At 37.5% G+C, this 16,609-nt stretch overlaps 1 protein-coding gene across 1 annotated transcript; it reads right to left on the minus strand.

Moving 5' to 3' along the window:
• Positions 1–8,672: 8,672 nt before the first annotated feature.
• On the minus strand, positions 8,673–16,609 carry LOC9329401 (DNA topoisomerase 2). The gene is made up of 15 exons (XM_021014558.1): positions 15,842–16,609; positions 13,918–14,076; positions 12,296–12,778; positions 11,927–12,216; positions 11,767–11,833; positions 11,401–11,668; positions 11,118–11,287; positions 10,846–11,055; positions 10,640–10,756; positions 10,442–10,555; positions 10,061–10,222; positions 9,661–9,987; positions 9,449–9,585; positions 9,022–9,349; positions 8,673–8,903 (listed from the first exon to the last, which is right to left on the minus strand). Exons 1-15 carry the CDS (start codon positions 16,607–16,609, stop codon positions 8,673–8,675), a joined length of 3,831 nt encoding a protein of 1,276 aa, XP_020870217.1.

Raw genomic sequence — 16,609 nt, forward strand, 5'->3', positions numbered from 1 at the left:
ACATAAATCCGGGACACTTTGTCTTTGTGTGTGTGTTGCAATTTCTTAGTTCTTTGGTTTGATTTGCTTTGTTATCTTTGCTTGCAGGTGATTGCACTTCTTCAGGGTCATGAAGATTTAGTCATGGAGTTTGAAGACGTTTTAAAAAAACCTACTGATCCATCAGGGTCAAAATCTGCTAGAGATAGATGAGTAGATTAGAAGACTGTCTCTGCTTTAGTTGAAGATGCTTTGAATATAATGTTTGGGGTATATTCAAAGAGACAAAAAGAGTTGTTCTTTCTAACGACAAGTGAGTGTAGTTCTCTTTCGTAGACATTTGAGACTAGTTTGATTCTTACACTATAGAGAAGAACATGACATCATGATATGCACATATGCTTCTATATTTGAGGTGTACAATGATTGGGCATAAGAGACTAAAGAGAGTGTATAGTTTCTCCTGACATGGTCATCTTAGTTCAAAGTACAAACAAAAACAGAGAGGAACAATACAGAGCCTTTGCTCAAAGCCTCAAACCTATAAAGTGGCCAAAAAGTACAGAGCAAAACCAAACAAAAATCAACTAATGACAACAAATTTTATATAATTAGTAGTCAATCGGATAATTCTAGTAAATCTTATGTGATTTTGTTTAATGAAATTCATATATGATTTTATGAAACACGTTTTTACTTAATCACATATATACTCAAAATATTTTATATATCTAATTTAAATATGTTGTGTAAAATAGCGACTAAATTTTATGTTATATTTGGACTTCTTTTTATTAATTACATCCCTAATTAAATATGTGCATGGCTTTTCTCAATTCGTATGTAATTTGGAGTAAAAATTAAAATCAATCGGATAATTCTAGTAAATCTTATGTGATTTTGTTTAATGAAATTCATATATGATTTTATGAAACACGTTTTTACTTAATCACATATATACTCAAAATATTTTATATATCTAATTTAAATATGTTGTGTAAAATAGCGACTAAATTTTATGTTATATTTGGACTTCTTTTTATTAATTACATCCCTAATTAAATATGTGCATGGCTTTTCTCAATTCGTATGTAATTTGGAGTAAAAATTAAAATAAATTATACTATAATGTGTCCATTAATTTTCTCATTTGCTCTTGATTTTAGTATTGTAGAAAGCTTTAAAAAACTCGTTTTACCATTAAAAAAAAAAAAAAAAAAGCTTTAAAACCTCAAATCATCAGTCTCTCTCTGTGGGTTTGCTTCTGGGAACCTTGAAGTAGCTTCTTGGGAAGAAGAACCTTCTTGCTCGTTTGCCAAATTCGGTAATTATACTTGGTTCCTCTTTCGATTTTCGTTCAATTGAAATTTGTATTCAGGAGTCAGGACAATTAGGGTTTACGCAGGGCCGGCCCGCAGGACAGGCCACCTAAGCGGTGGCTTGGGGCACCACAATTTTTTTTTTTTTTTAAAGGATTTTTTTTTTTTTTGTAAAAAGTTCCATAAAATGCAATTGTATTATCTAGTCGTTTTGGATTAAAGTTGTTGAGGAATGAGATTGATAGTTCTGAATTTGGTTCTGTTTCTTGAAGGATTTTGAAAGTATCATTATTTTTGTATAATTTACTAAAAATAGGTCAAAAAAAATTTTAGTCCTAAAACTTATAAATATGTTGGGCCTCATTTTATTTTTCGTGTAGGGCCTCACAAATGCTCGGACCGGCACTGGATAAGTCTCTCCCAACCATGGTGTGAAATTGGCCTAATCCAGTGTTCAAAGATAAAAAGATTTTTGTTGATCGAAACAGATATGTCATTGAAACCCCTTCTTGTATTTCGAAGCTATCCGGAGATACTTAATCCACAACAACAACAAGATCAGTTCGTCGATATGGATGATTCATGCAAAGTTCATCTTCTAGAAATACAGATTCATGTAAATTTCATCGAACAAGATCCTTAAGAACATCTAGAATCAGTCTCGATAGAAAGAAAACGACAAGGAGTGCTGATCAAGAAAAATCATATACGAAATAAAGAAATTCGATCGTTACCCTAATCGTCACGTCACATGATTTCACATTTCACATGAAAGAAAAAGGAATTGAAATGAAGATCGTCACGTCACATGATTTCACATTTCACATGAAAGAAAAAGGAATTGAAATGATGAAGAAGAAGAAGAAGAAGAAGAAGAAGAAGAAGAAGAAGAAGACTCTTCGCAAGTGAGAGGCTTCAAGATTCCTAGAAACAAACGCACTCTGTTTTGAGTTCTTTTTTTTTTCCAGCAAAACCTCAGAGACTGATTCAAGTTTTATTCACGAGTCTATATATATAGTAAAAATATATCAGATTTGTTGTAAACTGTGTTGTTCTATTGATTAATGAATGAGATTTCGATACATATATATACATGATGAGGGGAGACAAATCCCCATTGGGCTAGTAAACCCTAAAGCCCAAAAGCCCACTAAGTACAATATAGGCCGTCATAAGGAGAATCTTCAAGAACATGGGCATGGGCCTTCTAGGACATGGACATGGGCCTTCTAGAATATGCATAAGGTCCACGGTTATGGAGTCCATCCAACATGTGGTTTATAACACTCCCCCTTGGATGACATAACCGTGTAGATGCCAAAGGATCTCAGTAATACGCTTGGGGATGCTGCCTCATTAAAACCTTACCAGGAAAACCCATTGGGACAAAACCATGGTTAAGGAAAAAGAGTACAGCACGTATTACTCCCCCTGTTTTGGTCATCCCTGCAAGTCCTTAAGTCTCCGCATTCCAATTTGATGCGTGAGCTTCCTCAATGTCGATGTTGGTAATGCCTTGGTAAAGAGATCGGCTGAGTTGTCGCTGGATCGAACTTGTACCACTCGAACTTCTCCATCCCTTTGCAAGTCATGCGTGAAGAAGAACTTTGTTAGAATGTGCTTCGTCCGATCTCCCTTGATGTAGCCGTCCTTGAGCTGAGCGATACAGGCGTGTTGTCTCCTCATATGATGGTCTTTGATGTTGTAGTAGCTGCGCCTTGAAGAAGGCTGCCTACGTACCCTTGGAAGGGATCAAGCCACACGTAGTTCCTATCTATTGACCATGCCATAATCTGATTTTACCTGCATCAGCAAAACAAACTAAACCAAAGCAAACTAGACCTTCTTTGGTTAGATCAGTATAGAATAAAACCCAAATAAACAAACATAGGAAGAATAGAATTTAAAATTTAACCAAACCTTCCTTCAAACCTTTCTAGTGCCTTTGGGTTGATCATGAACTAAATTTAGGCAAAGGAGGTTCACGGCAAAACATATGTCTGGTCTAGTGTGGCTAGCCAAGTACATTAACGCTCCTATGGCACTAAGGTATGGCACTTCAGGATCGAGAACTTCTTCCTCATCCTTCTTTGGACCGAATGGATCACTATCCAATCCGAGGCTTCTCACCACCATTGGGCTGCTCAATGGGTGGGCCTGGTCCATATTGAATCTCTTGAGTACTTTTTCAGTATATGCCTTTTGATGCACAAGGATTCCATTATTCACGTACTCAAGTTGCAATCCCAAACAGAATTTTGTCTTGCCTAGGTCTTTCATCTCGAATTCTTTCTTTAGATATTTGACTGTTTGGGCGATTTCCCCAGAGGTTCCAAGGATGTTCAAATCATCCACATATACTGCTATTATCACAAACCCTTCGTTTGCAAATTTCTTTATGAAGATACATGGACTGATGGGATCATTCTTATAACCTTCTCTGACTAGGTACTCGCTTAATCTATTGTACCACATGCGTCCACTTTGTTTCAGTCCATAAAGCGATTTGTTCAGCCTTATGCAGTATTGGTCTCGAGACCCTTTCTTATCTTTATCTTTGAGCTCAATACCCTCTGGTAATCTCATATATATCATCCAGTGGACTTATATAAATATGCAGGCATTACATCCATTAGCCGCAAATCAAGTCTTTTTCTTTATATAGCCAGACTTAGCAAAATTTAAATGTCTTAGCATCCACCACAGGGGAGTATGTTTCTTCATAATCTATCCCCGGTCTTTGTGAGAATCCTTGTGCTACAAGCCGTGCCTTATATCTCACGATTTCATTATTCTCATTTCTCTTCTTCACAAAGACCCATTTGTGTCCTACTGGTTTTTACATCGAATGGTGTCCTTAAGGTCGGACCAAACTCATTCCTTTTCTTAATGATTCTTAGCTCCACGTTTTATGGTCTTGTACCATTTAATCAATCAAGTCTTTGAGTGCACTCTAGTATAGACGTGGGCTCCTGATCCTCATTTATATTCATAAATTCAAGTGCTACCTTGCATGCAAAATCATCTTATGTCGACATTTCTTATATGTTCCATTATGTTCCAGACATGATATAATCGATTTGAGATTTATTATGGTCAGGACCTTTAATACTTTGCAGCTTGGCGTCCCAAGCTACATTATATGGTACCTGTACCTTAGAGCCGGCCGGCCTTATCTCCATGTCTGGGATGGTTTCCTTAGTAACCTCGGATTCCTATTGCACCTTTCTTTGATTTTCGAGGATTTTTATCTTTGGAACCTATTGGTCTACCACGTTTCTTTCGTGTGTTAGACTCGGTAGCAATTTCATTGATTCGCTTTTGGATATCAATACGTACTGGTGCATTACAAGCTGGTATGTACGTTTTTGTAACTTTCTTTGGGTCAGCAAAGGAATCTGGCAATTGATTAGCTAGCTTTTCAAATGTATAATCTTATGGACCTCTGATTCTCATGCCAGAGTCCGAGGATCTTGCCAATTTAAGGATGTTTGATTTCATTATATTTCTTTTATTGCTTTACCCAGCTTGTTCGTCTCTCCACCTATAGTAGGAAACTCGGATTCATTAAAATGACAATCCGCGTATCTAGCCTTAAATAGATCACCCGTAGTTGGCTCTAGATACTTAATAATGGTGGGAGAATCAAATCCAACATATATTCCCATCCTCCTTTGAGGTCCCATCTTTGTTTCTATGTGGTGGAGCAATCGGTACATATATGGCACACCCGAAAGTCTTTAGATGGGATATGTCTGGCTCATGACCCATAAGTAATTGGGATGGTGAATATCTATGTTCACTAGATGGCCTTATGCGTATAAGTTCTGATGCATGTAAAACAGCGTGTCCCCAAGCGGCTACTGGGAGCTTCGACCTCATGAGTAATGGTCGAGCTATCAATTGAATTCGTTTAATGAAGGATTCCGCTAATCCATTCTGTGTATGTACATGTGCTACGGGATGTTCCACACTTACCCCCATGGACATACAGTAGTCATTAAACGCTTGGGACGTGAATTCACCGGCATTGTCTAGACGTATAGTCTTAAGCGGAAAATCTGGAAAGTGGGCTCGCAGTCTTATTATCTGGGCCAATAACCTAGCAAACACTTGGTTTCTAGTAGATAGGAGACAAACATGCGACCATCTTGTCGATGCATCAATGAGGACCATACATATGTCTCCTTGTATCCTTTCCAGAAATTTTAAGGTCTCTTTATTTACCTTAGCCGGTGATGGCCTTATAATGAGTTTCCCTTGTGAACATGCTTCACACGTGAGATTCTTAGGGATAACTCTTTTCTCTCTTAGGGTGTGCCCCTTTGAATTAGTTATTAGTTTACGCATCATACTATGACCCGGATGGCCAAGCCGGTCATGCCATAAAGTGAATTTCTTGATGAACTCTTTGTTCATTGCCATATTAGCTTCGATCATATCGATTTTAGCATAGTAGAGACCAGTGGATAATGCGGGTATAGTCTCTTAGGACTTTCTTATGTCCTTGGGTGATCTCAATTATATTTAGGAATTCTTTGTTCCCTTCACCCTTTGTTTCAATATGGAAACCATTCAATCTTATATTTTTTGAAACTTGACAAGCTCCTCTTCGAGCTGGGTGAATATAGGGCATCGCTTATTTCAAGATGCGTGCCCTTTGATAAAAGTATATGGGCTTGACCATGGCCCTCAATAAGACTAGCTATACCCGCTATGGTGCTAATATTGGCATTTTTCATTATGAGATTTAGGAAAATATCTCTTATCTTTTGTGTGGCTCCACTATCCACCACAATTATGTTCTTGTCCTCGGCCATTTCTTATATGGACAAGAATCATGTTCTAAACATAAAATAATATAAAATAAATTCAAGCAAATAACAATCAATGAACACATAAAATGCAAAGAAAAACATAGAGGTTCTGATGTCGAAGTAAGATTTATCAACTTGATTCTTTTATGCAATCAAAAGTTTCATACTCTATTAGATCATCTTGATCATGTTCACCATCTTTATATACCAAATGGGCTTTAGGATTCTTCCCTTTTACACTCTCTTGATAGAGGTCACAACGATGTTTGGAAGTCCTACATATCTTAGCCCAATGGTTTCCCATTCCATATCTATGGTATACTCATTTGGTCGAGTGTTGTGGTTTGGAAATACCACATCGTCCTCGCCCTCGACCACGGCCGGAATTGGGTCTACATCCACGGTTATAGTAGTTCCTATGGCCGGATGAGTTATAGTGGCCACAACCACGTCCTTTCAATACCACATCTATGGCATACTCATTTGGTCGAGTGTTGTGGTTTGGAAATACCACATCGTCCTCGCCCTCGACCACGGCCGGAATTGGGTCTACATCCACGGTTATAGTGGTTCCCACGGCCGGATGAGTTATAGTGGCCACAACCACGTCCTTTCCATCCACCACGGTCACGGCCGTGTGGTCTATCACTTTAGACGTGGTTAGATTCTTTGGATTCTTTCTTATCCTCTGCGGCCTTATTGGCATTAGGTAATGGGGTTAATCTATGAGGTCGTAACTCACTGTTTTTATCTGTAAGTCATTATTTTTATTTTTATTTTCATCTAGCAATAGACTCATTCACGGACTTATAGTCCTGGATTATGAGACTCTCAATAAGATGGTGGCTAATATTGCCTTGTATCTATCTTTCTCTCTTGGCATTCTTACCTTATTAGATACATTCACCAAGTCCTTTTGACTTTAGGATAATCTTAGTATCCATTGCCCATTTTAAAATAATTATCTCCTAAGAAATTTAGGGCAGTAAAGTACAAGTTGTAATTCAACATCTACAAGGAAAAGTTTTGAGTCAAAATCATGTAATCGTTAGTGTCATGCGGTATTTGAGACCGAACCATGAATCGATTTACTTAGGGATTTGACTTTCCTCTTTTGCTTATGATTAGATTTCCTCTTTTGATTAGGATTAACTTTTCCTTTTCCTTTTAAGATTTACTTTCCTCTTTACTTTAGGATTAATTTTCCTATTTCACTTATGATTTTAGATTTTAAGATTTCCTATTTTAATTAGGATTTGGAAATTTTCTATTTCTTAAAGTTTTCCTATCTTGAATAGGATTTATGAATTTCCTAATTTAATTAGGATTTAGAGTTGTTAAGATTTCCTATTATCCCTAAGATTTAGGGTTTTAAGGTTTCCTATTTTTATTTTAAGATTTTAGGGTTTTAGGTTTTAGGGTTTTAAGATTTCCTATTATCTAGGGTTTCCTATTTTATTTAGGATTTTAGGTTTTAGGGTTTTGAGATTTCTTTTAGGATTATCTTTTCTAAGTTTTCTAGGGTTCATGCAATTTTAGTTTTAGGGTGTTAAGCATGTAATCAATCAAAGGAGCAAACAATCTAACAACCTAAACAATCTCAATCAAGCCGATTTAAACTTATGGAATTTTTTGGATTAGATTCGTTTTAGGTTTTAGGTTTTTAGACCTTTAAAGTTTCGGTTATTAGCTTATGTATTTTCGTTTTGCGATTTTAGGTTTAGACAATTAAAACTTCTCTAGCAACTTAGGCGAGTTTAGCTTAAGCGATAATCAACTTTTTCTAGCAACCTAAACGAGTCAAACAATCGAGCAAACAAGCAATCGGATCAAGCAAGCAATCAAATCATACAAGCAAAGCAATCACTTAATCAATCATCATTCGTTTTAGGGTTTCTCTTTGCTTAACTTTCAAGTTCAATTGTTGGTTCTTTAGCTTTAGGGTTTTGATGTTACCTTTCACCTTATGGGGTTGTATGGACTAGAACCGGGAGCTAAAGACCTCGGTAACTCACGCTGCTGCAACGAACCGCAAACAGTACCACGATGAACAGTACCGCGATGAACAGTGCCGCGATGAACAGTGCCGCGATGAACAGTGTCGGCGATGAACAGTACGGCGATGAACAGTACCGAGATGAACAGTGTCGGCGATGAACAGTGCCGCGATTTTTAGGGTTAGGGTTTTAGGGTTTTCGTTAAGAGCAAGTCGTGCTGATAACGTGTTGTAAACTGTGTTGTTCTATTGATTAATGAATGAGATTTCGATACATATATATACATGATGAGGGGAGACAAATCCCCATTGGGCTAGTAAACCCTAAAGCCCAAAAGCCCACTAAGTACAATATAGGCCGTCATAAGGAGAATCTTCAAGAACATGGGCATGGGCCTTCTAGGACATGGACATGGGCCTTCTAGAATATGCATAAGGTCCACGGTTATGGAGTCCATCCAACATGTGGTTTATAACAAGATTTGACTTCATTGTTTTATTATTACTAGGTCTCCGGACCCCGCGAGTCTAAAATTAGTAAATTTCAAGGTATAAGTAAAATTAGTAAATTTCAAGGCGAAGAAAAACAGAATTAATCTTACTATCAAGTGGACTTCCATATTTCTTTATTTCTTCTTGGGAAGTAGGATCGAAGAGGTTCATATTTGTTGTGAGGATTTTTGTCCTGAGTTTGAGCTTTGTATAAATGTCTTCATCAGCAATCTCCATGTTTTCTCTACTCAATGTCAGCAGAATATCTATACTTGATCGACTACTATTGTCCCTTATTTCCTGTTTACAGAAGAAAAAAAACTCAGATCAAATAAAAAATCGATTATAACTTGAAAAAAAGGCAGTTTAAAGGCATCTGAGAGAGGAAGTATTAATCGTAATACATTGATGATTATACCTTGATAAACTTTTCTTCTGTCTTCAAGACATGCAAGAACTTCTTGTAATTCGACAGATGCTTGATAGGTAGCTCGGTGATGCGGATGGTTGAGTTTTGAATGTTCTTCTCGAATACACCTTTTGTAATGAACCCACCTTCTGTTTCCGTGATCGTTCCTTTAAATCCTCTATAAGATGGAACCATAGGCTCAAGAGCCTCACCACTCATTAGCCGCATTATGTTTTTTATAACGTCTTTAGTGCTATATTTTGGGACGAATGTACTCCACCCAGTTCCAATCCCTTCACATCCATTGACAAGGACAGTTGGAATGATAGGTATGTACCTAAGACATCATTAGCATATTAAGTTAACGAAATTAGTCTTCAAAAACAAATGTAGTCTACTTCAACTTGAGTGAGATGGAAAAGAAATAATTTGTTACCATTTCGGCTCTATCATTCTTTGATTGTCTCCATCCATCCAGGCAAGAAGGACATCATCATCTTTGTGAAACAAGGCTCTTGTAGCTGGAGAGATCATAGTGTAAAGGTATCTTGCACTTGCTGCATCTTGTCCCCCCTATATATACACTATGATGAGTAAGAGCTTAGATAAATATGAGAACTGCAGTATTCCTATCAGCAATGTACTTACAAAAATTTGCGAGCCAAACTGTCCCATTGGTAAAAGGAGATTAACATTGCTGCTGCCAACATAATCTTGTGCCATCTTGATGATGGTACTGGCAAGGCTTTGTTCTCCATGGTTGTAATCCGACCTATCTATTGCATGAGCCGTTAATACAGAGACTTTGCATTCTGTCTTCCAATCTCTAGCCAATGAACAAAAGAGCGTCTTTCTCTGGCCCGGTTTAAGCCCATCAATCATCTCGGGAATGGACCTTCGATTGTCTTCTTTGGAGAACAAGATGAGTTCTTTGTTGATAAACTCAGAGTAACGGTCAAGGTGTGTGTCAGACCGTATGGAAAATGGTTGACATCAGTACAGGAAGATATATCTTTAGGATAACTCAAATATATATCTTGCATACCGTATAGTTCTTGAGCCAAGTTCTTCGATCTTCTGGCTTATCGCTATTGAATGCTAAATCGATAGCTTTTCCATCATCTTCATTCTGCCAGAGGAAATCCCTTTTGTGAATACTAATATTTTCAAAATAGGTCTGTGCTTCCTCATCCGAACTTGTACCCAAACCCTGGGAAAAAAAATGAGCAATTAAATAGTGATATATTGCATTGTACATGAAGTACACTATTTATACAGAGATTGTAATTCCCTACAAACTAAGGAAAGACAATATTTACAAATATAGGCAATCACATCTCAATTACAGTATCTCTAATAATCAATACATAATAACAATTAGTACGCAGACAATAAAGTGTTCTCTTAAAAGTTACAACAGAAAACGAACCTTGTAGGTTTTGTAGGTCCATCTTGGTATATCATTAGGTAAGAGATTATTTTTCCATTTTTTTAACTCAGGCATTGAGAAAAATGTCTCTTTTTTTCCATCCTCGTGCGTAGCCTGATAGGTTGAGGGATTCCTTATATTCATGTCAAGCACAATAAGATAACATATTACAATGAAATGATCAACGTATTCTTTTACCTTCACTATTGGTGTTACAAACTCACATAGGAAGGATGGATCCCTTTCGAGTAACTCCGGCCACATTACATGGAATAAATTGATTATTAGACCTTTAATATGAAATCCATCGTGATCCTAAAATAGAATTTTTTTTTTTTGTCAAGACACACAATATGTAATATGCTGAACTTGAGGGTGAAAGATAGAGAGTACTCAGTAGATACCTGATCGGTCATGATCATGACATGGCCATATCTTAGATTGCCATACTCCTTTCCATTCTCTAATCCGAGAATAGTCTTTAACTGTTGAATTTTCTTGTTTTTATTTATTTTATCTTCACTGGCACCCCTCACATTCATCAACTTTCCTTGGAGGGGAAACACACCGTAGAGTTCACGTGACTCGTCACTCAGGAAAGACAACCCCGTCATCTGAGTATAATGAGTGTTAGTAGTAAATAGTTAGCCTAATTCAAAAGAAATTGAACACTTACAACGAGAGTCTTTGCAGAATCCCCCTCTGTTAGAATCAATGTGCAGAGTTTGGAGTCTTCCCCTCCTGCTTTGTTAGCATCAACTAATTTTTCGATGCCTAGGTCAAGATCTTTGCCATGCTTGGAAGTTGCCCATGAAAGCAACTGCTTTACCATCCCAGGATTCTCATCTAGAAGAAACATAAAACACAAAAGGAAGTAAAGGTTACATCTGATCCAACAAGGCAAATTAAAGATGTGCATATTTCACTGGTCCAACAAGGCATATTAAACATGTGCATACCTTTCTTGAGAATATCTTTTGAAAGTTTGCATTTCGACCCAAAACTGCTCTCTGGAAAAATCAATGTTTCCTTCAGCCAGTCAAAGACTGGATGATCAATAACACAATTGACAAACACCCACATGTGTTTCTTAACATTATCCGTCTCCACTTTAGCATAGTTCATCTTTTTCTTCACAGAATTAGTAATGAAATCTATGATTTGAGTGGTCACATAATCGACGTGTGGACCACCTTTGGTTGTGGCTATGGAGTTGACAAAGCTAATCTGAAAATAGAGATATGAGATGAATCATGAGAAAACAGAGATATGAGATGAGTAATTGTTCTCATGAAGAAGGTAATCTCCAGTCAAATGTAGCATACCTGCTGAAACTTGTCCTTACTTAAGCTCACACATATCTCCCATTTGTCATTTACTTTCACAGTCATCCTAATCACAGCAAACTCAGAATATGAGAACCATAAATGTAATCAATAAATATAATGATGAGCAATATATGAAAAGGATGATAGAACAGTTCACCTTGGTAGAGGATCATTCCTTGAACTATTGGCTCCAAGGTATAAATCAACATAATCATTGAATGAGTTTACTTCAAGTAGTGTGTCGTTAATGGTTACTTTCACAGTCTCTCCCAAACACGCAGCACACTCTACTATTCGTTTTTCCATTAGAGCTACTGTATCCTTACCAATTTTACTTATGTGAAACATCTCCAAGTCAGGTTCAAATGTAACCTCTGTCCATTTATCAATGGATTCGCATGTGGTCACAACGGGAGTTGACTTTTCTTTCATGTTTCGTGTGAACACCTGAATACCACCAGATAGTTTAATATACTAACATTGATACTAAATACCACAAAATAGGTTAATATCTAATTAATCAGACGATTTTTTCATGTTCATACCTGTTTAAATTTGTTTCAATGGTGAATCTAGTGGAGAATATGTTGGTGAGCTTGGCGCCATATCCGGTTCTGCCACCAGTGGTATTGTCATCAAAGTGACTACTGGTCAAGAGACAACCAAAAACCAATTCAGGGATATAAACATTTTTCTCCTCAAGCTGCGCCACGGGAACTCCATTTCCGTTGTTACGGACGCTGATTGTATTCTGGTCAACATCGATCTTCACGATGATAGAATCCATAGACGGATCTGTACGTTTATTGTCAACCGCATTCATGAGTATCTCCTCAAAGATTTTGCAAAGGCCAGGGACATAAGTCGTTCGCCGGTAAACCATCTCGCCCTTTTCAAATACCCAGAGCGGCTGGGTGTGCTCCTTAATCGAACCTATGTACGCGTCAGGACGGAGCAAAATGTGCTCATGCAGCGACTTCTCCTGATACATCTCTTCGATCGTAGGGGGCTACGACCAAGTTTCTGGAAATTGATTGCTCGAGTAATTAACTCAATACACTTAACCGTTAGGCAGTATATTCGAGGTCGATCCACAAGGACCAAAGATACTCTAAGGATTTTCGAGACTTGTTCTTAGCTAAAACTAAAAAGTTGTTTTGTTTGAGTTTTCCGAATTGTAAAATAAAAATGCAATTAAATTAAACGATTTAAGTTTCAAGATTTAAAGACATTAGGCATTAGGGTATTTCAGAGATCAATAAACAATGGAAACATGGGACAAGGAATTCAACAATTACGAACCGTTCTTGAACATGAACACAACTTAGACTAATTCTCTTTCAAGACATTAATCACTAAATTTGACTACTCGATTACTAAACTTTCGCATGTAATTTCCTAGTCAAATTCGCATTATCAAACAAGTTCATTTAGTTCACAATGCGTCCTAACTTCAACTTTCGTTGGCTAGAAATACATTGCTCAATTCACATTCTTTCAGGCATTCTATCGAACACTTTTGATGCATAGAAAAACCTAGGTTCTACAACAGGGTGATCAATCCTATTCTAGCATTAAGAACATGTGAATCAAAGAACCTAGAGAATGAGAATTCCAAACAACAATTAATCCATTAATCTATCGAATCTCCTAATTAGAACCCTAACACCTAATTAAAAGACTACTTACACATAGCAACAGAAACAAGACAAATAGATGAAGAAGACATAATTGAATTGCAATGAAAATAAGAAATAGGGTTTAGAAATCTTCTCCAAATTGTCAAAGAGGATGAATCTCTAGAATCCCAAGGTTGCTTACAAGAGAAAAGTCTCAGAAAAATTGCAGAAAGAAAACGTGAAAAGAAAATTAGGTCTCTGGGGTTTTTATACCCAAGTACAAAAAAGGAAGACAAAACCCGGTTTAGGAAAACCGTCTCGGGGCGTCGAGGCTCGGATCGATCGATCCCATGGGTGGATCGATCGATCCAGATATGCTGAATCACGGTCTTGGACGGATGAGGGTTGGATCGATCGATCCCATGGGTGGATCGATCGATCCAGAAATGCTGAATCAATTGTCTTGGACGAATGAGGGTTGGATCGATCGATCCCCTCCTGGGATCGATCGATCTCGAGCGACTGGAACTTTTGGCTTCATCGTCACAATTGGGATCGATCGATCCACGCCTTGGATCGATCGATCCCCAGCTCCTGGTGATCTCTTGTACCGTTTCTCCATTGTTTTAGCTCCGAATAGGCTCAATCGTGCACAAGATGCTCCGAATCCAGCTCGAGCACCTATAGCCTGCAAAGGACTCAAGACACAACCGAAAAGGCACAAAAGACGGACTTTGACACGATAGATGACTCAAAACATGGACTAAACCAAGACTCGAAACCGTTAAAAACGCAACACATCACTCCCCCCGACTTAAATCTTTGCTTGTCCTCAAGGAAAGCAGAAATCCTTATCAAGAGAAGAGGTTTGAAAACACGAGAACTCACATTTTCTTCGGGATCATGTTCTATCAATTGCCTGCAAACCACTATCACACAACTCATCAAACCGTACTAGACTGTACTTCGCCATAACCGTAGCAACAAAATTAAGTCCCGAGATCTAAAAGAACTTTCAGAGTCAGATAACTTAACCTTTTAACATTCATTAGCAGTGGCGTGTATTCTCACAAAGGGGATATCGAACACGCTATGGGCTTGGTAAAAAGGGCTACTATATGGTGGCTCAAAGTGTTTCGGGTTCTCGAACAGTATAAACGGATGCATGACATTATGCGAAATCACAGTGAGACACAGACCAACTAGGAGGTACATAGCTTCCCTTAAGCTCGGATCAAATCAACCAAGACACTACCCCCAATCAAATCAAAGTGTACCCTTGATGCTTATCAATATAACCAATAATAACTCGACATTTCCGGTTCCAATCACTCTCCTTTCCCGCTCTTTCTTTTTATTTTCGTTTTCTTTTTTTTTTTTTTTTTTTTTTTTTTTTTTTTTTTTTTTTTTTGATGAAGCGGGGGAGTGGAACCGGTGTCTCACAAAAATCTGCATCAAGAACAATCGCAAACAACAGCATATACCCATGAATATAACCTCTAAACCACAATGGCTCAATCTCATCACATATCGACAACCAGTAAACTACGACTCACTATCCTAACAAAAGGAAAGCTATGTCGGTCCGTATACTCCGTAGTTTTCGCACATGGATGCATATCATGATGATCATATAAGAATGCATGAGGTTTCAAACAATGGGTGGGGAAACAGGTGTGGTACTAGACTAAAAATGAGTCTAGCCATTCAGAGTTAGCAAATAGTGGTAAAAGTGATGCGAACAAAACTCTGAATGTATGATCCATTACATGATTCTCAAGCCCCTAAGTGAGATAAATTAAGTCCAGATTAAGTTCAAGTATATAAGATTAAGCTCAATTCATCCAAATTTCAAAGAGATAGGGACTACTATAAAGCGATCAAGTGATGGATTTTCCTGAACTTCCAAGTCATCAGCTAGTAAAGCTAAAATGGTACCAAGGTAATTAAATCAAACATGGTGCAATTCCCTAAGAAAAGATCATAGTTCTCAGACAACATTTTGACTCAATAAAAGACACGATTTTGACTCGATAAAAACGAACTGACTGACTCAAACGAAAACATCAAAAGAAACAACCAAAGCAAACTCGATTAGTAGACAAATGACAACCTCCCCCCGACTTGCTTCACACCGACTCGGTGTGAAAACAATTCGAAGAAATGATGCCATACACACTCAAAAGAAAAAAAAAATGAAAATGCGAAAAAGAAAAAGAGAAAACTTACTTGGGATACATTATGGGTTGCCTCCCACCAAGCGCTTGTTTTAGGTCATAAGCTTGACCGCTCAACACAAAATATTAATCATAAGAATCAAAAGGTTGTGCCAGTGGACCTTTTGTCCTTCTCTTGTTAGTGAAAGAAATGAGATGTGCCAAGTAACACACAATTATCCATGGTAAAGAGATAAAATTCACATCAAGAAAAATTACTACAAATGTAGCATATACTTTGAAATATTCCTTGATGGTTGAATGCTCATGAGGATGAAATGCATTTGGAGGAAAAATAAAGTCAATTTCCTGTTTACACGAGGGTTGAACAAAATAATCAACTTCATCGCCATTAATCTCGTATAGCACAATATCTCCATCCATATAATCAACCTCAGGATCTTCATTCTCATGCAAAATCTTATCAATATCAAGCACAACTCCTAGGAAAGATTCATCAAGAAGAGATCTAGATATTTCAGGCATTGAAAACTTAAACTTGAGATCATGAACATTCAAAGCACAATGATATTCAATATCAAAACATATTTCATGGTAATCCCTAGCAAGTTTTGCTGCTCTTAAAGTATCTAGTCGTTGAGACTCACATATCAAATCAAAACATTCATCAATGATCATGGAAGTATGCAAACTAGAAGTCACATATTCAATGCATGACATTTGAATATCCTCAACATCATGAATTTCAAGGGTTGAAACGCATGTACCTTCTAGTTCGCTTGGTGGAACCCAATATATTACCTTTTTAAGCGCATGAGCTTCTTGTTCTTCATAGAATGTGACTTCTCTTCCTTCACATGCTGCCCGGTGTGATAAGAGATTCAACCGGATCAAAATCGCTAAATCACTCCTTACCAATGTCGGATGTTCGTTGTGAAGTTCATCCAACTTCACTTTTTGTTCCGGTGTAAGAACACTCTCATCAAATGGTGGCTCCACATATGGCTCATCCTCTTCTTCTTGTAGCCAATCATTATATTCCAT

Source organism: Arabidopsis lyrata (genome assembly GCF_000004255.2).
Source record: "Arabidopsis lyrata subsp. lyrata unplaced genomic scaffold ARALYscaffold_1, whole genome shotgun sequence".
NCBI lineage: Eukaryota > Viridiplantae > Streptophyta > Magnoliopsida > Brassicales > Brassicaceae > Arabidopsis > Arabidopsis lyrata.